General features: G+C 36.5%; 2 protein-coding genes across 5 annotated transcripts in view; one reads left to right on the top strand and one right to left on the bottom strand.

Annotated features, from left to right (window-relative positions):
* Nucleotides 1-2,405, bottom strand: part of LOC121375224 (microtubule-associated protein RP/EB family member 3-like) — a 49,683-nt gene extending 47,278 nt beyond the window's left edge. For 3 of the 4 annotated variants that reach the window (XM_041502542.1, XM_041502539.1, XM_041502540.1), the window contains exon 1: nucleotides 2,222-2,371. The gene's annotated coding sequence lies outside the window, so the exon portion shown is untranslated. Of the gene's footprint in view, nucleotides 1-2,221 lie in introns of all 4 variants that reach the window. The other variant, XM_041502541.1, reaches the window with a different exon arrangement.
* Nucleotides 2,406-4,328: 1,923 nt separating this feature from the next.
* On the top strand, nucleotides 4,329-22,626 carry LOC121374951 (proteasome subunit beta type-2-like). Its single transcript, XM_041502095.1, has 6 exons — nucleotides 4,329-4,526; nucleotides 14,618-14,740; nucleotides 16,576-16,646; nucleotides 19,743-19,905; nucleotides 21,551-21,600; nucleotides 22,352-22,626. The coding sequence occupies exons 1-6, from the start codon at nucleotides 4,436-4,438 to the stop codon at nucleotides 22,463-22,465; spliced, it is 612 nt and encodes a 203-aa protein (XP_041358029.1). The 5' UTR covers nucleotides 4,329-4,435; the 3' UTR covers nucleotides 22,466-22,626.
* Nucleotides 22,627-25,088: the final 2,462 nt, after the last annotated feature.

The following is a 25,088-nucleotide window of genomic DNA, read 5'->3' as shown; positions in this document are numbered from 1 at the left end:
TTATTTTAGCCGCGAAAATGTTTGCATATACATACGGTATTATCGACTAATTAACAGCTTGGCGTTTTTAATTTCGAATTGCGCCGGTAAAATACATATATATATCGTTTAAAAATTGTCAATTTTCATAACAAAAATGAACACCGAATACGTAGGAATGATCAGCCAAGTGAGGAATTTTTCTCGGGCTTCAATCGCACTTTGGATCAGACATACAAATCAACTCAGGAAAGACTAAAAAATCACTTTGAACAAGTTAGATGACCAAGCTGCTTAGCATAACCATTGACAAATATTATTCAGAAATATGTTGTACTATAAAAATTAAACCCTGACATTTCTATGCTATTTTCTATATAGCCAAAAAAAACCAGTGAGATTCTCTGGGTGTGTGTGTGTGGGGGGGGGGGGGGGGGCAGCTGCCCCCTTGACCTCCGGAGGATACGGCCTTGTAAACAAGTGACAGTGATGACCCTTCACATGTACTGTTCTGTACTTGTTTTATTTTGGGGTAAGCAGCCCACAATACAGATACATGTATACGAAATATGCAATTTTATTCATGTTTACTCATTTTATTAAAGTGCTAATCAAATTCCAATAGTTGCTAATCAATTCTCCATCCAGTAGGAAAAACTGCTAATCAAAATTTTAAAAACAAATTGCACCCTGCATATAATCTTAGAGAGGAATCGGGTGCATGTGCAGGGGGAGTGTATTGAGGTCGAAACCCTTACTTGCCCAAGCTTAAAAAAAATTTAAATGTATTTTCTGGGGGAGCATGGCCCCATATAAACTTCGCTCAACACAGTCTATAACCCCAACCCTGCTGAAATCCCTGCACACGAGCCTTGGAAACCCGCTACATTTTGTTTTTAGCAAGGGATCGTTTATATGTACCATCCCACAGACAGGATATCACATACCATGGTCTTTTATATACCCGCCGATGGGGATCGATCCTAGACTGACCGCGCATTTAAAAAAAAAACCTTTTCAGGTCTAAGTAATGAATAAAAATAACATATAGTCTTGAAAAATGTTATGTAAATCGAACACAGTACCCTCTTCCTCTACCTCTAGAGCGTTACATAATTAGTAACACCCCCTTACATGTACCGCGTATGCCAACAGCTGGCCACTGTCAAAATTTCAAGGCAAATCCCCCACCCACCGACCCCCGGAAAGGCGTTGTACCATACCTTTATGGATATAAATTTGTTTTGGAGATATGAGACAACCCCTCAATCAAGACAGTTAAATTTGTTCAAAAATTGCGAACTTTCATGTGATCTCTTGTTGGGGAATTCCACACTTGTGATAAGCCAATGAAAATCGAGATCAGTAGGAGCCTGTCAGAAGTGTCCCACTTGCAAAATACTGGCTTTGTTTTGACCTGGATAAGCCAGCGTAGTAAAACCAATGTGGAGTGTGGCGTCATATATGCACCAAACTTAATTGGATTTTCTGTTCTATATATGCTTAAATAATAAAAATATTCCGGATACTGCCGCTTTAAAGTGACACCAGTATAAAAACAGCAAAATGGATTTTCATTCCCTTTTCGTTAACTATCTGTAGTCTAATTAGCAATTTGGAAACAATAAAATTAAACGTTTGATGTACGAAAATGGAATGTAGCGGCAGTATGGTCAAGATTGTCCGCAATTAGCCAAATCTCCCCATTTCTTTCCTTAAACATCTCATTTGCATTGTCATTACTTTAACTATAGTCCTTCTGACAGGAAACACCTCTTTCCACACTATGGAATTTACTACAAGTTATTTATTTCCCAGCCGAAAGATTTCTAAATTACACACAAAAATAGTATTTTGGGGGGAAAGAGTTTGACCTGTACCCCTCTATATTAAAGGCTCTCATGACTAACCCTAACCCTATCCCTAAAACTACCCTAACCATTGAAAGGGGTTACGGGTGTAACTAATGGTCATTTTTGTAGGATAGGTCCTAGGACTATTACATACTACAACTTGTACAAGATATATTTAACCCTAACGTGTTTAAAACAAACCATGTGTTTATACAGGGGTAAAGAATAAGAAACTATTGCTCTAAAACAACACTTTGAACTCAATTAAGCAATATTCTGAGTAATCTGCATCGGAATAGCCCAATACAACTGGCCAGTAAGCTGAGCAACATGACAACAGTAAAGAAATAGCCTACATTACTTCATTTTAATTATTCAATAGCACCTACCTAATAAGGTACACTATTTGCTTAATCCAGGTACTAATAACACTATATACGGTAAGAAAATTAGTACAATAAAAGTAATTAATAATTAGATAGATTTGTTAGGTTTAGTCTGAGTAAAAAAATATATCGCACCAGCTCTGAGCGGCGAGATCTCGAATGTTCAAATGAGTTGCTAGTATAAAATGGGTCATCTTTTGAAACGAAATAGGATTATACGAACGAAAGATTCGATTACTAAATCGTTACATAGATAATTATTCAAAATGAAGAAGAAGAAAAAAAGGAAGAAGAAAAAGTAGAAATGTATTTGCCGATTATAGTATTATCAGTGACTGAGTAACGGTGGGTCTTTTTTTTCTTCTCTTTTTTAAATTGCATTTGATAGATTAAAGGCGCATACCCGTTTCAACCCGTTTCAACCCGTGAAATGGACACTAAGTGTGGTTAAGTTACAAACCTGAAACACATTTGGATAACGTTACAAGAGAGTGAAATAAGAGTCTGTGGCGTTGAAACGGTGAAATATCGTTAAAAATAGACTAAAACTCGACTCCATAACTGTTACTTCTGTTACTTTGTTTTAGCCAAAATCAATTTTTATATGCATTTTTCATGATGTATAATTTCTGAATACAGGTACGCCGAATATAAATTAACAACACAGCCGCATGTTGCTGGATCAAATGAAATAATTAGGCCTACTTACAATGAACAATTATACGATCTAATCAAATAACTCGTTACAATTACAAATAATATCACAGATAATAACAAAAAGTATCATTTTGTAATATATTACTTTCAAGTTACTTTCTTGGACTTTGTGTTTAAAAATTGAACTGAACTGCTTTGCCTCTCTTAATTGGTAGCGAGTTTTTTGCTGCTAGGGGTGTCATGTGTATGCTTCCGCGGAATATTTTGAACATTACATGTCATGGAATGCAATATCCTGCATTCTACAAGTAAAATTCATCATATGCGGGTAAATGCAAATACTATCGTTATCAAAAAAAAAACGTCCCCCCCCCCCCCCCCCCCCCCCCCCCCACACACACACCGTCATCGAGCCAACCCCCTCGTCCTCTGCAACTGTGAAAATACAACATATCATTGTTCGGGTCTTATTTTATTCTTAATTTTGTCTTCATGTAGGCCGGCCTCGGTGGCGTCGTGGCAGGCCATCGGTCTACAGGCTGGTAGGTACTGGGTTCGGATCCCAGTCGAGGCATGGGATTTTTAATCCAGATACCGACTCCAAACCCTGAGTGAGTGCTCCGCAAGGCTCAATGGGTAGGTGTAAACCACTTGCACCGACCAGTGATCCATAACTGGTTCAACAAAGGCCTTGGTTTGTGCTATCCTGCCTGTGGGAAGCGCAAATAAAAGATCCCTTGCTGCCAATCGGAAGAGTAGCCCATGTAATGGCGACAGCGGGTTTCCTCTCAAAATCTGTGTGGTCCTTAACCATATGTCTGACGCCATATAACCGTAAATAAAATGTGTTGAGTGCGTCGTTAAATAAAACATTTCTTTCTTTCTTTCATGTAGGCCTGCAGTTTAGCAAAACAGAGATTACCCAGTCATACGTAAGCCCTACACCAAAACGTACTGAATAAACGCTATTCAAATTCAAATGTATCTTATGCATTTTTATATTTATATTAACGTTATAGTTTTCCCAGAAATGTACACACGGAGGAGATGAGGATTACATTTGATTCCCACCGCACATTAAAACAAATTAAATAATTTATTTATATATTTAAATGTAACGTCTGTAATATATCAAAACAGGATCTAATAATTTTACAAATAAAATAATAAAAATTCAACTGTAGAGAAAACTATTGTATGAAAATATGTCCATAGGATTCAATCGTTTCGAATTCAATTTGGGTTTAAAATTTATAATTAAGCATTTGACACGTGACATTAGTATCGGAAAATCTAAATATTAATTATTAATCACATTTAATGTTCCATCACTATTGCTTGATATCATTATATAAATATTGATGGTTTAATATCGCCTACTTAAGATATTTGTTATAATGTTTAATGTTTATTTATTTTTATTTTTAGTAAACGTCCGACTCATGTGCTGCGAGTCTATTTATTAACACCGGAAGTTAACAAAGTGCTTTCTCATTTTACATTCTGTTTTAATAACACAGAATTTTGTTTCTTCCAAACTGTTGACATACCCTTTAGAAGATGGAATTTCTAATTGGTATTAAGGGAAAAGACTTTGTTCTAACGGCTTGTGATATGGTTGCTGCACGCAGTATTGTCGTCATTAAACAAGGTATTGTGGTTAGGCCTACTCAGCTACTAGCCTACTCAGCTACTGGTCAAATTCAGAAATTGTCCTCAAAAACAATTGAAATTTCAAAACGTCCCAGTCAAATTTGCAGTTCTTACACATTTGTTTGGAAGGACTTTCCTTTGACACTGTCACTAACCCTAATAAAATATTTGTAATCAGGGTAGGTAACTCCGTTTTGCATTTTTTTTTTAAAAACCCAAAAAGTTTGGCACACTCAAAATTGTAGGAATGTATTCATTATTTTCAAATAAAATACCTTCAGTACCATTAATATAATCAGTATAATCGACTAATTGGTCATTATAATACCCATCCACCCCCAAAAAGGGTTCAACAAGAAAAAGGCAATTTTGGCAAGAGCTCCACCCGTTCCCCCCCATCATTTATAATAGGTTAGGGTTAGGGATAGAGTTAGGGTTAGGGCCCCATGCCCCACTTTTCTATATATACCCCATCAAAAAATCCCTCTTTAGATCGATAACTAATGGGGGGAACGGGCGGTACACTTTCCGCAATTTTTGTTGCATAAGCATATATCTAGCCCGAGTACTCTGACTGTAAGAGAGCTAGACGGACATTTGGACATAAACACGCTCTCATTACAGTCAGAGACCAACCTATGTCTTTTTTTGGCAATTCCTGACTACCAAACGGTAGGCAACGAGTCCCGCTCTAATACCACAACAATCCTATGTTTGACGTCAAATACCTTTACATCAATCATTTTCGAGTTAAGTGATACAAAAAAATCCACATATTAATCACTAATACACATACTACAGAAAGAAACCCGACAGCACCCACATTCAGCTACGCTTCGTGACACTCCGTCGCAACAATTGCAAAGCTCGGCGATCTATTTCGAGACTGGGCGATTCCGCCTTGTGCAGCAGTTACAGGGGTCATCTCATAAGAGGAGGCAGTACGTAGCACATACTTTTGCCGTATCCTGTCGATAACACCCCAAATGTATCCTTCAAATTCAAAATGGAATCAATAATGTGTAATTGTTTTGGTTTAATGACGTAATGAAATCCAAATTCATCCAAAACGGCATTAGCCAACTCTTCCATGTTGTAACTTCGCTTGATATGAGACGGCCCCTGTAACTGCTGCACAAGGCGGAATCGCCCAGTGCGCGATCACGTGGTCTACGTCTCGAAATAGATCGCCGAGCTTTGCAATTGTTGCGACGGAGTGTCACGAAGCGTAGCTGAATGTGGGTGCTGTCGGGTTTCTTTCTGTAGTATGTGTATTAGTGATTAATATGTGGATTTTTTTGTATCACTTAACTCGAAAATGATTGATGTAAAGGTATTTGACGTCAAACATAGGATTGTTGTGGTATTAGAGCGGGACTCGTTGCCTACCGTTTGGTAGTCAGGAATTGCCAAAAAAAGACATAGGTTGGTCTCTGACTGTAATGAGAGCGTGTTTATGTCCAAATGTCCGTCTAGCTCTCTTACAGTCAGAGTACTTGGGCTAGCATATATCATACAACATGTGGAATGTAATAAAACTCATTTGTGCATTACAAATGAACATTACCATCATCGTCATGTGCTACATGTAACTCCTCATTCGTTACACACATTATCCAGGGGACAATATTTCAAATTCTGAGGTAACCGGAAGTCTGTTCACGTGGTTTTTACCTAGGTAACCAATTGTTTGGTTACGTGAATTATATTTGCGTAACCTGTGGATAACCTGATCGGTTACCTCAAAGTTACGTTGAAATTATATTTTAAATACACAATTTTTAGCTCAAACATAAAGTTAAAACAAAATACAACAAAAAACAAAACGTTTTATAAAAGTTTCTTTAATGCTGGCAAATCGAAAAAAGTGAATTGTAGATGTTTCTTTTGTTTTCGTACTATCGTAGCGTTGTAGATTTTATTATTATTATTATTATTATTATTATTCACCACTTGCCATTGGGATCGCAAAAAGTAAATTTTAGTTGCCCGAATCTAAAAACCACTGTCCTCGGGCATCGGGCCACCATATTCTAGAACCTCTGTGCAGCTTGCGGAAGTTAACACTATTGTAAAAGGACTAAATATCAGCCCAGTACTGAAACAAAATAGATACATTTGGAGGAAAAATGCCCATTCCCTGGTGCATGATTAGACTAATCATTTTCTTTCATAAAAAACAAATAACGGCTACCATGTGTCACTGATATGTAAAATTTAGTATACAGCAGATTAAAAAAGCCCACCAAAAACCCAAACAACAAATGTCCAGTTCCTCTGAACTATAAAACAGGCTACTCATTGGTGCATGAATAAATCTTATAATAACATAAAAAGAAAGATCACAATTTGACACTGATATTTTGCGGTGGCGATGCTACTTTCACTTTATCGCTTGCACTTCAATACTACAGTGATGTTCCAAATGTTTGTTATTTAAAGCTCATTATGTGATGTTAGTATTTGTGAAATTTTTGCATTTTTGTTTACGTTAAAACCGTTTTCAACCTTTGTAAAATTATAGGCAATCCAATATTATGTCTACATATATTCCTTTAAAGATAGAATAGCAGCAGATAATTTAAGCGCCTTAGCTGTCTAAAACATTTGTCGGAATACTAGCAGTATGTCTGCATGAATAAACTTACTGTAATCGTGAAGTCTGCAAGTTTTAATTTCTGAACGTCTACAGGTCACAATGTAACCGATTTGCGGTTTGCGTAAATTAAATTTTGCGTAACCAACACGCGAACAGAACGGCAGTTTGCGTGAAATATTGTGCCCTGATTATCACAGCATTCAATTGTACAGAGTAAAGAGCATCAGTCCGCCATTGAAAAAGTGATATACATGTCAATGGTCAATATATAAGAGGACAAAATGTGTACCATTAATGTTGTATCTCTGTCAAAATGTCAACTTGTGTGTGTGTGTGTTATATATGAGAGATAGAGAGAAGTGAGACAGTGAAAGAGGGGGAGAGAGGAAAAGAAAGACAGAGCAAACGAGTTAACAGATGTATGTGTTAGGTTTTGGGAAATTGAGTTTCTTCATAATTACACAATTTGGAATAATTAGAGAATGCTTCATTGTTGTTTGTATGGCTTATTAGCCAGCCTGTCTTTGATTTTTTTAAAAATAAGTTAGTGGCATTAAAAAACAAAATTGCATCACCCATGCTGTGTTATTGAAAAATTATATACACATTTAGTGCTGTCAAAGGTGTGCAAACTGGTTTAATTGGTGAAACGAAAAGTCGTAGAATACATGGTTAGGATTTTAAAAAGGTGTTTTTTTACACATTAAGTATAATGTCAAAGTTGACATTTTTACCTGTGTACCACTTTAATTGATTACAGCCAGCGGTCCACAACTGGTGTAACAAAGGCTGTGGTGTATACTATCCTGTCGGTGGGATGGTGCATATATAAAAGATCCCTTGATGCTAATCGAAAAAGAATAGCCCATGAAGTGGCGACAGCAGGTTTCCTCTCACAATATCTGTGTGGTTCTTAACCATATGTCTGACGCCATATAACTGTAAATAAAATGTGTTGAGTGTGTCATTAAATAAAACAATTGCTTCCTTCCACTTTAATAGTTGATATTTTGACTTGACATTTTTTCCAGTGACATTTTGTCCTACATCCGTTAATTATAAAGATGTGGTTATAGGGATTATTTTTATGTGATTCCCTAACAACAGATGTGTCAGGGCCACAATAAATGTATTCATTATAAATTATTGAAAATGTAAACAAATATCCGCCATCTTGGATTGTAGTAAACAGACAAACAGGAAGATGTTGTTAACAGGCGATCAGAGTTATACAATAAATCAAAACATCTAAATTTTGTCATGTACTGCAAGAGTAATAAATTAAATATAATTACCTCACAAAAATAAATACTTGCAATAACGACAACACTATTTTTCAATAATTAAATGCGATATCGCTACTTTTTCACTTTGCCACTGAATAAAACGTAAAGTGGCAAGTAACACGAGTTCTATATTTGTTATAAAGTTTTATCAATGTATTTTATACCTGTTACAAGTACTGGTATTCTTCCAATATTAAACAATAAATGTTTTATAGACGTTAACTAATATGTGCTTTTCAAACCTTGCATTCGGCAATGGTATAACGGATGTGAGTGGCGCTACCAGTCTTCCGGTGCGGTAACGACACCACTAGAGCACATTGATTCATTAATCATCGGCTATTGGATATCAAATATTTGGTAATATTATCATACTGTTAGAGAGGAAACCCGCTACATTTTATCATTAGTAGCAAGTGATCTTTTATAGGCCTATGCACCATCCCACAGACAGGATAGCACATACCATGGCCTTTGATATGCCAGAGTGGTACACATGTCAAGCAGGCATACGACTTGAAGATCAAATACTTTTTTCACCTTGAGAAAACGTGAATGTAATATTGTTTCTCTCTCTGTTTGTGTGATTGTCCATAGCTCTTTGGTAAAGCGCTCACTTGATGCATGGTTGGTCTGGGATCGATCCCTGTCAGTGGGCCCATTGCACTATTTCTCGCTTCACCCAGTGCAACACGACTGGTATGTGCTATTCTGTCTGTGGGATGGTGCATATAAAAGATCACTTGCTACTAATGATAAAATGTAGTGGGTTTTCTCTCTAACACAATGGTAAAATTACCAAATATTTGACATCCAATAGCCCATGATTAATGAATCAATGTCCTCTAGTGGTGTCGTTACACAAAACAAACTTTTTTGGGTGATTGTCGGGCACTTGTCGTATTACTTATGAGACGGCGCCTGAAAAACGGAATGGCTGAGTGGGCGATTATGTGATGCAACATCACGATATAGGTTGGCGAAGTTAGAATTCTGCTGTCCGGAGTTTGCCAAAGCTTAGCTGAAAGTGGGTGCTGTTGGGTTTCTTTCTGTAGTGTGTGTATTAGTGATCAATATCTGAAATTTTTTTAATCACGGAACTCGAAAATGGTCAATGTGAGTGTATTTGACGTCAAACATAGGATTGTTTTGGTATTAGAGCGGAAATCTTTGACTACTTTTTTACATAGCTTGGTCTCTGACTGTAATGAGAGCATATTTATGTCCAAATGTCCATCTAGCTCTCTTACAGTCGGAGTACTCGGGCTAATATCAAGGTGTGCACTTTACGGTCGCCCGATCGACCATGGCCAGTCAAAATAGCGCTGGACAAGTCAAAACCTTATCACGTGCCGCCCATCAGGTGACCGAAAATGTCCACAATGGTATTATGTATTAAAATGCAAATAACTAATGTTTGTAAGAGATCGAAAAGTTATTTTTTATGTATTATTTTCAACTGGTTTCCTATTAGTATCTGCACAAACAAACCCATATGTAGGACATAATACCAACTACTTCCCTGTCTATCAAACAGTCTAAAACCATTCGAAATGCCTCAGCCGGTTTTGATTACGTATTCAGAAAACCTCAGCCACGTAAAAGTATTCGTAGGTTCAGTTGGCACACCTTGGCCATGTCCGTCTTTACTTTCCATTTAATTACAATCGGAACAAATCGTCACATTCCACTATGCTATGTTTCACAGAAAGATTTTGTTTAAGAGCCTAAGGTATTCCGAAGTTACATTGTGTTGGAACGTTTTTGTTTCTTACGGAATATATCGAGTCTACTATACCAAACACCCAATCATCACTGCGAACAATGTCAACAACAGCTATCTTTGCCTGTGTTGTGGGAACATCAAATTAATTGAACTCTTGACAGGTCACTCATGATGTTGTTGTGAGTGACCTGTGAACAAACAAATTGTTGTTTGTTCAATTTTTTTTGCATGTGCCTACATCCACTGAACACGTGGGTGTGTCCGAGTAAAAAAAAAGACATAAAACAATAAAGTGTACGAAGCAGAGAGCAGAGTAAGAAAATTTATGCCGTCATGGTGCGACGGCTGTCCGTGGCTACAACATGAAGACAGGACAATATTTTGTGTACAGCAAGAGGTGACGCTAAAGCAACATGTTCACAGTGACATATTAATAATTAGAATAAACATATTAATATTTGCTGTGAGTGACCCAAGTGCATACCCTGTTACATATGGAATGAATGAGGGGGTGGGGACCAAGCAAATATTTTGCCTCATATTATTCGTTTCTCAACCAAAATAGTGCAAACCAAAAAGGTACAGTGCTGTTCGGTGGGGTTATAGCTAAAGTAGCACCATGCCAAAACAGCCCCATGTGAAAACGGAACCAAATTGGACAAAACAGAACCTAGCGTTGGCTAAAACAGCACCAAAATCTATGGACAAAACGGAACCTAGTGTTGGCTGAAACGGCACCAAATATTTAAAAATGTATGGTTAAAACGGAACAAGACTCATTACAAGTTGTGAACGATGATATACCTTGGTTGCTCGCCTGTTTGAACATACACCAGATTGGACACAAGGCCCACCTCTTTGCTAACCTTTCCTCCAGGCTTTAAATTATAAATAGTTTAATATACAGTGTTCTCGCTGCTCCATTTAAGCGGGGAACCCCGCCCCGCTATTCCATTTTCCCGCCCTCCTTTCACGTTCCCCGCCCTCCTTTATTTTTGAGCGCCCCTCTTTATTTTCCAGCACCTATCTCTACTATTTCCAAATGCACTTTTTTCCACACAAAAAACAACGACATCACATCAAAGGAAACAAACCGCGTTGTGTACGAAAAAGCAATTGACAAAACATTTACGACAGTTACCGTAATGTAATTTAACAGTATTTTTAATAGCCTCTATTTTGTCCAATATCTGTATCCATTTGTATGTTTGATAGACACAATAAAAGTTATATTTTATGTAAGCAATGAAAACATTTAATTTTTTACGGATTCGGCAATCTCCGATTGAAAAAAAACCCTCTTATTTGGCGCCAAATTTTTCACGTGATCAGAATGGTCATTCTGTCTTTTGTTTCCACTAACTATCGTTTGATATTTTGTCCTCAGTTGCAGATATAATTGGTTAAAACTGATGATTTTTTACTTTCTGTTATTCTGTTTATTCAGCAGTTCTTTATAAAATATTGTAAACTTTTCATTTTGAGGGGATATGAACGCTTATAAAAACAACGGAAGTGGTAGTGTTAATCATTAAACTCATTTATCTTGAGTGCCAAATAATATATCCACCGTCTTTACAAAAATGAAACTACTTTTTATCAGCTGGCGATAATATTTTATCACAGCGATCGATTCATTCGATGAAGATGGAAATAACAAAAATGTATCTAACATTAGGAGATCACTTTACAAACATCTTTATTGTTTTTCGTATATCTTGAAATCTTTATTAAAAATAATAATATTAAAACTTTGATCGGTCCAGCAAAACCGGAACTGCCCGTAAATGTCAGACCGATATAATCTTTGGTTCAATTAAAAGAGTATTTTTATAAACCCCTTTGCACTTTTTTGTAGGCAAAATAAGGAGTATGTCTTTTCTCAAAGTCTACCAACACACAACAATATGGTAACCAAACTACTCCCCCCCCCCCCCCCCCCCCCTTTTTTTCTTCTTTTTTTTCTTTTCGTTTATTGGTGTGTGTGTGGGTTTTTTTTTTGAAGGGCCGAGCGGCCGCCCTCCTTATAATTTTCACCCAGCGAGAACACTGATATATTAAAGTTAATATTATTTCAAAATATACTGTTTAGACCAGCCAGACTGAAAAATGCGCCAACTAATATGTAATTTACTAAGTTCAATAATAGTTATTATTTTTAGGTAGTAGTGCCGTTTTAGCCTGATCCCATCTAGTGTATAGGCACACCTAAGCATTCAAAGACCATTTTCTATGTGAACACTGAAATACTTAATAGAATGTGTCTCTCACCAATGAAGCAGTGCATAATCTGAAGTAAACTACAAATTGTTTTATTTCTGTAGTAAATAAACATTTTAAAATTGTGCATAAATGTAGACACCCCTTTGTATCCAAACAGATTTGCATGTCCGGTGATTTGGCGCAGTAGATATGGATCGATAACCTCGCTATTTATAGACCGCCCATGACCTCATTTTATAGCCCATAAATGCTACACTATTGTCCCAGGATTATTTTAGTACTTTTTTGTTTTGTCTTGTTAAAAATATTACTATGAAAATTAACAATCACACTTGACCCATCTCATGATCAGTTTCGGAATCGTTTTCTTGAGTGGCACAGCACAGTACTGCCAGTGCCGGATTTATAAGGGGGCAATTGCCCTGGGCCCACCTGCCAGAGGGCTCCCCCAGACTAAGGACTTCCTTTATAAAAATTTTTTAATAATTATAAAATTAGTTCATTTTTTATTTGTCATGTAATTTAATTTCTATGTTGAGGGGCCCCTGAACCTGAAGTGTCCCGGGACCCCAAAGGTCTAAATACAGCCCGAGTACTGCAGATGCATACATGTTCGTTGTCATGCATGGCTAAGATGCCTACATGGATTATTTTTTTTCTCAGGTAGATTGTGCACACATGGATCTTATTTAGCTTTTATTTATTTACCGGCCTCGGTGGCGTTGTGGCAGGCCATCGGTCTACAGGCTGGTAGGTACTGGGTTCGGATCCCAGTCGAGGCATGGGATTTTTAATCCAGATACCGACTCCAAACCCTGAGTGAGTGCTCCGCAAGGCTCAATGGGTAGGTGTAAACCACTTGCACCGACCAGTAATCCATAACTGGTTCAACAAAGGCCATGGTTTGTGCTATCCTGCCTGTGGGAAGCGCAAATAAAAGATCCCTTGCTGCCTGTCGTAAAGAAGAGTAGCCTATGTGGCGACAGCGGGTTTCCTCTAAAAACAGTGTCAGAATGACCATATGTTTGACGTCCAATAGCCGATGATAAGATTAAAAATCAATGTGCTCTAGTGGCGTCGTTAAATAAAACAAACTTTACTTTTTTTTAGCTTTTATTTTTTGTAACAATAACATTGATACAAAAACATTGAATGTGACATTTGTGAACTGGAATGACTGTCAGTTAAGGTGTAAAACTTTCATTTTGTTTGCATTTGTCTGCGATTACCTTTTCAGTTTAATAAAAATAACTGAGAATTTTTTTTTATACCGTTTACTATAATTTTAAAAATGCAGGAAAGGTGTCTTTAGACTGCTTTTAACATTCTTAATATCAATACGGCTGACCTACTTAGCATTTATATACACGAAAGCAGGTAAATGATTTATTTTGAAATTATATTATAATTATTGATAATTCTAATAATTTTTAATTGTACCCGTAACAATAAATATGTTAATACTTGATTAACCATTGTGTTATTATGTTAAAAGGAAAGTAATAAAAAACAAAAATTTAGCCGGCTAGATTAGGCCTTGTCTTATGTCATAAAATTGTAATTTCAAGAGTTATTCATTAAATAGAGTCGGGACTTAGCCCACTGGTAGCGCGGTAGGTTTGGGATCGATCCCTGTCGGTGGACCCATTGTGCTATTTCTTGTTCCAGCCAGTGCACCACGACTGGTATATCAAAAGCCATGGTATGTGCTATCCTGTCTGTGGGATTGTGCATATGAAAGATCCCTTGTTGCTAATGTAAAAATGTAAAATTGCCAAATGTTTGACATCCAGTAGCGGATGATTAATAAATCAATGTGCTCTAGTGATGTCGTTAAACAAAACAAACTTCTTTTTTCATCAAATAGTGTCCTTTACAAACACCAAAATTCTAGGGATGGGACGATTCATTGTTTTAATTTTCGATATTTGGTTAATGGTTCAATTTATATATCCACAATGAGAAGGTGTGACACAACTGAACACAGCTTGTGATTGGTTGAATAAATTATGTTGCTGTCGGCAGTCTTGTTTCTGACGTTTGTGAGTTCAAAACTGCTGTCAAAGATAAATAATTCAGTAGATAGCTGTAACTATAATTAAGTTTGTGGCTTTGTTTTAACAGCGACTTATTTAAAGGTGCGAGTTATGTATGGACGAAGGTCGGAACTTCGTCTAAAAAAAACCCAAAAATACGGTATATAGTTTTGGCATTGCTTATTGCTTAATATTGGCATTTATTGTTGTGTTTTTCAGATCAAGACAAAATGTTTAAACTAAGTGATAAGCTCCTTATGTCGGTGACCGGTCAGCCTGGAGATACTGTGCAGTTTGCAGAATACATTTCCAAAAATATACAGCTTTACAAGATGAGAAACGGTTCGTATTCTGTCTACATGCCTGTATATAACTGACAATTTAAATGTAATACATGTATACACAAAATTGATTATGTCATGTTAGATATTCTACTATAAAACATAATGTAAATGTTATAAATGTCTATTGGTGTTGGATGTAGGATTCTTCTTAGTGATGGGTACTGTTTTGCGGTACAAAGAATCTTTCCCAGCCAGGAAAGATATTACGTGCCTCAACAAAAACTAAAATAGATTATATGTACTTTGGGTTTTTTTTGCAGAATATTAGGTGGGAGGTGTACAAACATCCCCTGAATCCACACCTCTGTGAACATACAATTATTGTCAATATCCAAACAAAGCACCCCACCCTGAAATAAATGTTTTGTTTGTCTTATCATAATCTATTTGAGACAACACCTTTAAGTCAAGAACACCTGCATTGGTTAGATGCATTAACAAAGTGATTTACAATTGCAACCAAGCATTAGTTTTTGGACAACATATGTATATTGGGGAAAACAGAAGTTTTATTAATAGTGTAGATGTGTTTGTATTTTGCATTAGTAAACAATGTTATAAGATAGTGACTTGAGACTGAAGCTTTAGTACCAATGTGAAAACCATCATGACATTAATGTCATATATGATTCCATAGTAATTGTGTTATATTGCCAGTAACATGCAATCACCAGTGAAAGATATCCTGACACTAAAAGTAGGTTCCAGGGCTTTAGATTGCATCAAAGTCAAGACGATTATAAACATTGTGCCCAAAATACATATATTCCCAGATTAACTACCAACATGCTGACCTCAAAATATTTCATCTCAAAACCACTGAAATGTTATGTTTAATTAGATTAAAATGCATTTCTGAATAGTGACAATTCTGCAGCAGCTGTTACTGACAGTATTGAACTAAAACAACCTTCTTGCCCTCAGAAAAGAAAAAAGTTGCCGTTGTGAACAAATTAGTGAGATCTAAAGCCGTGACTCCATATTCATAAACGTACTAAAGTCAAAGTATGATACTTACATACATACTTTAAGTATGTTGATAAATATCATACATTGACGTAAGTACGTTTATGAATACGGAGCCAAAGGTTCATTAGTAGGCGGCAAATGATGATTTTTGGTGGTTATTGCTGCCGCTGTATGACCGGCCTCGGTGGGCCATTGTTCTACAGGCTGGTCGGTACTGGGTTTGGATCCCAGTCGACGCATGGGATTTTTAATCCAGATACCGACTCCAAACCATGAGTAAGTGCTCCGCAAGGCTCAATGGGTAGGTGTAAAATCACTTGCACTGATCAGTGATCCATAACTGGTTCAGCAAAGGCCATGGTTTGTGCTATCCTGCCTGTCAGAAGCGCAAATAAAAGATCCCTTGCTGCCTGTCATAAAAGAGTAGCCTATGTGGCGAAAGCGGGTTTCCTCTAAAAACAGTGTCAGAATGACCATATGTTTTACGTCCAATAGCCGACGATAAGATAAAAAATCAAGGTGCTCTAGTGGCATCATTAAATAAAAAACAAACTTTAAAAAAAAAATTATTTTCTCGAACAGGCTCCTATTTTCAAACATAATGGACACCTGTAACATAGGCTTTTCCACAGAATGGACAGCAAAGTCTTTGATATAAAGTGTTTATTTTAGAATAGTGGATTCGGTTTATAAGTCTTTTTTATAACTGAATTTGAAGGTCATTCTCAACCTACTATTATGTGCGTGTTGCTTCATTCATACTTGTAAGAAATACAACAAATATGTTCACATAAGTTTGCATTCCATTTTCATTGTTTCAGTAATAATGACGACATTTAATTTTTTGGTCAATTTCTGTTACAGGTTATGAATTGTCTCCTCATGCAGCTGCCAATTTTACAAGAAGTAATCTTGCAGAATATCTCCGAAGTTCCGTAAGTTTTTAAAGAGAAAAAAAAATAAAGTTTAAAGTTTGTTTTGTTAACAATGCCACTAGAGCACCCATTGATTTATTTATTAATCTTCAACTATTGGATGTCAGCAATTTAGCCATTGTGAAGTACACTTCGTTTTTAAATTGTTATGGCCTTTTATGTACCATTTGTAAGGCACTTATTTTGGCTAGAAGAAACATAATCGGAGAGTACGTCCACCAAGGGGATTCAACGCGAGCACTCTATCAACTGAGCTACATATAGATGCCACTCCCAAATCAAATAAAATAAATATATTATTACATGGACTCATTCTTTAAGAATTCACAGCAAGATTTAGCATTATCTAAACTTAGAAAAATAAAAATGATGTCAAAGCATAGTCAGCTTATATACTGCATTCTCAGCATTGTATTATTAATAATAAGCTATCTTGCCCACTGGACAGGGTTATCCAGCTTTTGCATGGTGCTAAATCTGTCTGACCCTAGGGCTAGATAAATCTGTCTGACCCGAGGGCTAGACGATTTCTACATATGCGTGACATCATAACTCATGTTTTACGATGATTTACGTCATAACTCGTGGTTTTCAAAATTCTGTTTGCCATTTCACGTTGTATCAATGTTTTCAAAATATTTAAACAAATTAATATTTTCAACTTTATATATATTGGTAAGATGTTACATATTTATGTCGTTGCACAAGGTGGACTATATTTTTCCGCGTATGATTAAATGACTTTGCAGGTGAAATGTATATGAATCATTCTACAATAAACAAACCGTAACTTACAAAATTAATGTTTTGTTACTGTAATTAAATAGGCAAGAAAAAGAATCATTCATCATTGTGAGGTATAGATAAGGCAATTCCAACCCTCTGGACAAAATGTTTTTGTCCTTCGGGTTGGAATAGCCTTATCTATACCTCACAACGGTGATAGATTCTATTAATCTGTCCTTGGTAAATGAATTTCAAAGATTCCCTTGTTTAGCAGCAGATTTCTTGTTGAATATATACTTAAGAGTGGTAAACCTCAATATATTTACCTCAATTCCATCATTTAAACTGGAGGAGCAATTAACATTTTCCCACACAATCTTTTATGAATGTTTATAATCATTGTATCCGTACAGCCAAACCTATCAATATTTGATTATAATCTCTCATTGGAAGATCATCATTTATATCAATGACCATGGCATGTTTTATCCTGTCTGAAAAAGGGCATATCAAAGACCTCTTGTTGCTAATGGAAAAATGTAGTGTGTTTTGTCTAAGACTACAAGTAAAAAATTAACAAATATTTGACCTCCAGTAGCCGATGTTTAATAAATCAATGTGCTCTAGTGGTGTTGTTAAACAAAACTTTTAAACTTTTAGCTAAATATCCACATGTGCTTTTCCATTTTGACTTCTTGACTTGTCCAGTAGGACAATTTATTGGAACAACTTTCCTACATCCAAAATACTTGTCCACTGTGAACCAACAAGCCTTAAACCCCAGTCTCACATACACAAATTATCTCCTGAATGAACCCGATTTAAGAATTCTTGGTGATTCTTGGATATACATACTGAGACCATAGGGGGTTCATGGCCTTTCGTCAGTATTCTTGAATGTTCAAAACAGTCGGGAGTAATCGTGAATAAAGTTGAAATTGTGACTCAATCTTACAAGTTCTTGAGGGCATCGTGCGTAATCGTATTATGTTCGTAGACGCATTTGGGATATTCGTGGTTAAACGTGGGGTATTCGTACGACTCTCTGGCTCTTTCTCTGCTTCTGGTTCTTCACGGGTACTCTGGCTCTTCCCTTGTCCCTTGCGGTCGGTTGCTGACTTCTTGGAGAGCGGCATAGTGATGTTCACTGCTTGCAGGCAAAACGACGAATGAAATCTGGCCTGTTTGGCAGCCTTCATATAGGTGTCTTGAAGCAGTCGTACTGATTCGTGTAGAAGTTGTGCGGATTCGTAGGCGTGTCATAGTAATTCTTGACACGTTCTGCATTAATCGTCATGATTCGTAGCATATTCAGGAAGGCATCCTAGGGGACAGGTAGTAGGTCGTCCCGATTCATAATGAATCGGGTCCAAGATCGTAGTGGTATCGTAGTAATTCTGGCAGCAGTCGTATGCAGCTCCGGAAAGAAGCCGAATCATGCAGTTTTTACCGAAAAATCGGAGCAATCGGGGGCTTCATAGGATTGTGTATATTCCTGGACATTCGGGGTATAATTCGTGTATGTTAGACTGGGGCTTTATCATGAAACCCTGTTGCCACAGTTACATGTTTTGACACCTAATACTGGGGTGTAATATTTCAGCTTTTGATTCTTTTTCAGAAATTATATGTACAATAATTTTATTTTACTTTTTAAAGATCATATCAGTTTTTATTTTTTAAATTGGTAACTGGTAAAGTATGTCTGAAATGTCATTGCAGGGCCGTACCCGCAGGGGGAGGGCAGTTGCCCCCTGAGAATCTCACTTTTTTTTTCACTTGAAAAAATAGTATTCACATCTCAGGGTTTAATTTGTATAGTGTTTCATTTGTTTATAAAAAGTATAGTGCGTGCGCACCGCCGCCCCCCCCCCCCCTCCCCCCAGGATTTTGATAAGGGTATGATCCTGTATTGGTCACATTTCCTTCCTTTCTTTGATGTAAATTTATTTCTAACCTTCTAAAACCACCTGCCACTTTTTGCAATGCCTCAAGATAATTGAGCTGAAATTTTGTGTATATGGCTTTATCATGTTCTGTTACAGATCAAGTTTGACTTTCATAACAATTTACTAATTTTTCACAAAGTTATGGCCTTTGATACAAAAATGTGTTGTGTCTGGTAGAGGACATGTATTACTTTAGCAGTACTCTCAGAATGCTTTACAAAATAGACTTAACTGCAATATTTGATAACAAGAATCCAATAGTCATTGGGCATTGCAATAGTAGTTATTTACTAGCCCAACATTGAATATCACTAGCCATGGGAGTGGGGCTACCATAAAAGCCCTGGTCTCTCTGTGTCTGTTTATCTGTCTATCTGTCTATCTACCCATCTATCTATCTATTTATTTGTTGTTTTTTCAGACCCCGTACATGGTGAACATGTTGATATCTGGTTACGATGACAAGGAAGGCCCAATCTTGTACTTCATGGACTACTTGGCATCGTGCGTCTCAGCGCCGTACGCAGCCCATGGATACGGCAGCTACTTCGTTTTGAGTATACTGGACAGATACTACAGAGACGGTCAGTGTTTATTGTCAGTTGTTTATATTTATGTTTCTTTTCTTTTTTTCATGCATAACCGTACTTTAGTTTTTGAAAAACCCAACAGCATGAAAATTGTACTCTTCAGAATGTAGAGAAGGGAAATATCACTTGATCACCTGTTCCTTCATTCTCACTAGACACTCGGTTTTCTTTCACTGAAAGTCACTGATCCTTGATCCAAGGTTCGTTACTCATCTGTTTCACATATAATCTTAAACACCTGGATGATCACAAACACAATGGATTTACCAAACTTGATGCTATAGTTTGTCCCATCCTGCTACAAAAGTGTTTTTTGTAAATAATTTCAATTTGGTTTCATGTAAGAAGAAAAGTAAAAGTGTTTTTTGTGTGCAATTTAGAAAACAGTTGGATCAGTTATAAATAGCTTGTAGTAAATTCCATAGACTGGTACATCAACGGCCGTGGTATGGTGCATATAAAAGATCCCTTGCTACTAATGAAAAAATGTAGCAGGTTTCCTCTAATAACTACATGTCAGAATTATCATATAGCCAATGATAAATCGATGTGCTTTAGTGGTGTCGTTAAAATTCCATATTATGAAAAGGCATTCCCTGTGGGAAGGACTATAGGTTTCCCCACCCTACTAATCACACCTCTCCCCCCCACACACACACACACACGCACACCTTTATATTTGCCTGTCGTTCCATAACACGAATAGGAGGTGGGACGTAGCTCAGTGATACAGCGCTCACTTGATGCGCAGTCAGTCTGGGATCATTCCCCATCAGTGGGCCCATTGGGTTATTTCTCATTCTAGCCAGTGCACCACGACTGGTATATCAATGGCTGTGGTGGTGTATGTTATCCTGTCTGTGGGATGGTGCATATAAAAGATCCCTTACTGCTAATCGAAAAGAGTAGCTCATGAAGTGGTGACAGCAGGTTTCCTCTCTCAATATCTGAGTGGCCCTTAACCATATGTCCGATGTCATATAACCGTAAATAAAATGTGTTGAGTGCATCGTTAAATAAAACATTTCCTTCCTTCCACAACACAACTAATGGACAATGTGAGTACGCTGTCTCCACCCACCACACAACCCAATATAAAATCTTGGCTATGCTAATGAGGTTGATCATCCTTAATGTTTTTTTCCTTGTCCTAACCAGTGGCCCAAGACTGTGTATACTGTCCATGTGGAAGTACACAAAAGGACTGTTGGAAGTTTCCTTTGAGGATGTCTCAGCCTGAATGTTTTTACCCATTTATTTGAGCTTTTGAAAAAAAATTATAATAAGGAATCAAAATTGCAATTTTAATTTTGTAAATTTATTTATTTATTAAATTTAAAAATTGAAACATACTGTCACAATTTTAATATATTGAGTTGACTATTTTTAAAGTCCTTCAATTCCTATTGCAACTACAGCAATTGCTACTGGTACCATCATTAAGCTTGAACTCTGCAGTGGTATAACTTTATTTACCAAAAACATAAGAGGTTATAATTATGGTAGTGTAAAATATGCTGGGGTATTATTAAGTAAATAGTCCTATTCCCCCCCCCCCCCCTTTTCTGATCTGAGAATAAGTTCTGCTGTTGAAAGAGATATTGTTTTGTAAAGTGGATTTTGTTGTTGTTTTTTGTAGGTATGAATGTTGAGCAAACTATGGTCTTGTTGCAAATGTGCATTGATGAGGTATGTTGTTTATCTATTTATTTGTTTATGTAAAATCCCATCTTCCATAGTTGTCTGTTCATAGAATTTGCTTTGTTCCATTTTAAGTGATATTAAAAATTCAGAAAGGATCCAGGCCATCATAAGTTATCAGGATCGATAGTGGATGAAGTTCCTGCCGGATATTTGGTCCAGAACAAACTCAGTTGACTCAAACTAATGTTAATAATAATTCCCAGTTCAACAAGATGACTGGCAAAAACATCTTCTCGTCTGTGGTGATGTTAACCAGCAAAAATAGATCAAGTTGACAATATTTCAACCCTGCTGTTTATCTGAAATGTTTAAATTTTAAAGAGTGACAAAATTAATAAAATAAGTTGATTGTACCTATCTGAAATGCTGAAAAATCACATGAAGTACTCATTCCATTGTTGGATGGGTGTCTTGCTATAGACTAACAATTGTTTCACGTGTCACAAGACTTTTTTTTTCCAGGTTTTCTCTTTAAATGGTTATCACAGGGCTAGCTCTGGGGCAGCAGAAAATATCAATTATTTCATAAAATGTTTTTGCCAAATCAAAGTAAAATTCACCAATTGTTTTTGAAATTCGTAATCGGCAAATTTGGCGAGCGCCAGAACTAGATAACTTATCACATCTGTATAATAGGTTATTCTGTATTACGTATTTATACCGGCGCTAGTAAATTTGTGATTTGAAAATAAATTCATGCAGATATGTATTATAGAAGTCATGTTTTGTTTTCCAGGTTCAGAAACGGTTTATTGTGAATCTACCCAGCTATCGCGTCCGACTAGTTGGAAAGGATGGAATTAAAGATGTTCCTGTTATAAAGCCAAAACCCTTCACTCTCACCAGCTGATCTTAGTGTTTATCATATTGAAAACATTCACTGACATTTCACCGTTGTTTGGTATCCTCATCAGATGCTCATTCCATCGCGGGATGTGTGTTTTGCAACAGACTGACAATTGTTTCATGACTGGTAGATTATTTGTCATATAAATGCATTGTTGTCACCTTTATAAATGGTTTGTTTTGTTGTCCTGCTTCTTTATTAACGAGGGTGTAAGATCTTACTCAGTTGTAAGAGTACTTGCCAAGGATTTATCCAGGTGTTATGTTGGTCTGAACATAGGCCCATTCCCAAAAGGAAGTGATACTGAAAATTCCCAATATCTATGCTAAAAATTCTTATTATGTTTGTTATAATAAATTAATTTAACCATGGTATACAGCATCATTCAGTGGCCTGAAAAAATATCCTACTTGTGATTAAATTGTGCTAATTTTCCAGTCTCCTCAGACATGGGACCATGGCAAAAAATCCTGGATAATTACCTGCTTGCCTGAAGTGCTTTGGTCAAAGGATCAAATGCCCTTTGTGGACACATTCTTAGATTGTTTGTTTTTTCCTGTCCCAACCAGTGCCCCACGACTGGTATAATTCAAGGCTATGGTAGGTGTTCTATCTGTGGGAAAGTTAATAAAAATTATTCCTTACTGTCAATGGAAAATGTGTCGAAATTACCAAATGATGGACATCCAATAGATGATGATTAATTAATCAATGTGCTCTAGTGGTGTCATTAAACAAAACAAATTTTAGTTTCCTTTCCTTTCTTTATTAACAAAAGGATGGAATGTAATTTGTCAGAGGTATGGTGAGTGATAAACAAATTACCCCACACCATTCTCTACATTTAAACAAACCATCCCCAAAACAGTTGAACCACCGATTTAGCATAAGATCACCACTATAGATAACATATATATGCAAGCGTTTCTTTGGTGTATATTTCATGCTTGTTAATATGTTTTGTAACCCCAAGGTATATCAAAGGTTGTGGTTTGTGCTATCCTGTTTATGGAAATACCTCTTGTTGCTAATTGGTAATAAAAGGAACTGATTGCAAGAGGGTTGTTCTGTTTGTACCGACACCTAATAGAAATGTGCTAAGGTATAAAATAATTTTAAATATTCAATTTAGAAATTCTACTTTTTTTCTTCTTTTTTTAACTTTAATATATGATCTAGTTTGATTTAAATTATTCTTTGCACTTCACACATTCAACAGTATGCTAAATGTGTCTTTAAAAAAGTTAACTTGAATTAGTATTAGGGCTCCAATTGGAAGGGAGGGGGTGCAGGATGATTTGTGCCCGAATTAAACGAAAATTTCAGAATCTGGATATCAACATTTGTTAGTCCCCTACCGATCCAAACGGAGGGGACTATAGGTTTCATCTCCACCATTCTGTCCATCCGTCCCACATATAGTTTTTTTAAATACCTTGAGCTGAAATTTTGTGTATAGCTTTATCATGTACTGTTACAGATCAAGTTTGACTTTCATGCTAATTTACCAATCTGATGGAGTTATGGCCCTTGAACTTAGGTGATATGAAATTTTTTTTTCCAGACTTATTTTTTTTTTAGAAGGCCTTGAGATATTAACCTGACATTTTGTGTATAGCTTTATCATGTATGGTTACAGATAAAGTTTGACTTTCATGTTACTTTACACATTTCTAATGGAGTTATGGCCCTTGAACTTAGGCTATGTGAAAAAAACCCAATTCCAGACTCTTTTCAGGCCTTGAGATATTCAACTCAGATTTTGTGTATAGCTTTATCATGTACTGTTACAGATGAAGTTTAACATTCTTGGCATTTTACCCATTTTTGAAAGAGTTGTGGTCCTTGAACTTAGGAAATATGAAAATTTGTTTTCTGAACTTTTGTTTTGCCATACTTGAAGATATCCAGGTGAAATTTTTGTATATAGCTATATCATGTACAGATAAAGTTTAACTTTCATGGTGATTTACCCACTTTTCACAGAGTTTTGGCCCTTGAATTTAGGAGATAAGAATAATTGTTGGGTCAGGTAGGGGATGTGTATTGCTTTAGCAGTACTCTCAAACTGCTTGTTCATATTAGAATTACTGCCTAACAGTTATATATGGTTGTAATGAATTGCTACGTATTTTTACATGGATTACAACTAATATTGTGGATGGAAATACAGGGTGAAAAGGTTTCAGGCAAGCTCATTTTGTCTGAATTTGATTAATAATCTATCTTTTTTGCCCGAATTCTAGAATTTGCTCCAACTCTGAGGTGGGGGTGGGAGCAGTTGCCCCCCCCCCCCCCCCCCCCCCCCCCATCTCGTAGGCTTATGGGATTAGGATATATTGTCCAACCTACATGTGTTATGTGTTATCCTGTCTGTGGTGAAATGCTTATAAAAGATCCCTTGCTGAATTAGAAAAAATGTAGCAGGTTTCCTCTGATGACTACGGGTCATAATTACCAAATGATTGACATCCAATAGCCAATGATTGATTAATCAATGTGCTCTAGTGGTGTCGTTAAACAAAACAAACAAACAAACTGGCCAGGTCCCCTCGACACACGAGCTATATGGAAACACATCGGTACTAATTATAATCAGATTCGAGTTGTTTGATTCCAATACATG

This window comes from Gigantopelta aegis, chromosome 6 (genome assembly GCF_016097555.1).
Source record: "Gigantopelta aegis isolate Gae_Host chromosome 6, Gae_host_genome, whole genome shotgun sequence".
In the NCBI taxonomy this organism is placed as follows: Eukaryota; Metazoa; Mollusca; class Gastropoda; order Neomphalida; family Peltospiridae; genus Gigantopelta; species Gigantopelta aegis.
Note: the sequence above shows the minus strand (reverse complement) of the source record. Positions and strands in the feature narration are given on the sequence as shown.

What these genes read in the sequence shown, in the direction of transcription:
- LOC121374951 (XM_041502095.1), top strand. Translation starts at nt 4,436, where the DNA reads ATGGAATTTCTAATTGGTATTAAGGGAAAAGACTTTGTTCTAACGGCT. An exon ending in CAGAATATCTCCGAAGTTCC is followed by an intron (nt 16,647 to 19,742) that starts GTAAGTTTTTAA and finishes TTGTTTTTTCAG; the next exon opens with ACCCCGTACATGGTGAACAT. An exon ending in TGCAAATGTGCATTGATGAG is followed by an intron (nt 21,601 to 22,351) that starts GTATGTTGTTTA and finishes TTTGTTTTCCAG; the next exon opens with GTTCAGAAACGGTTTATTGT.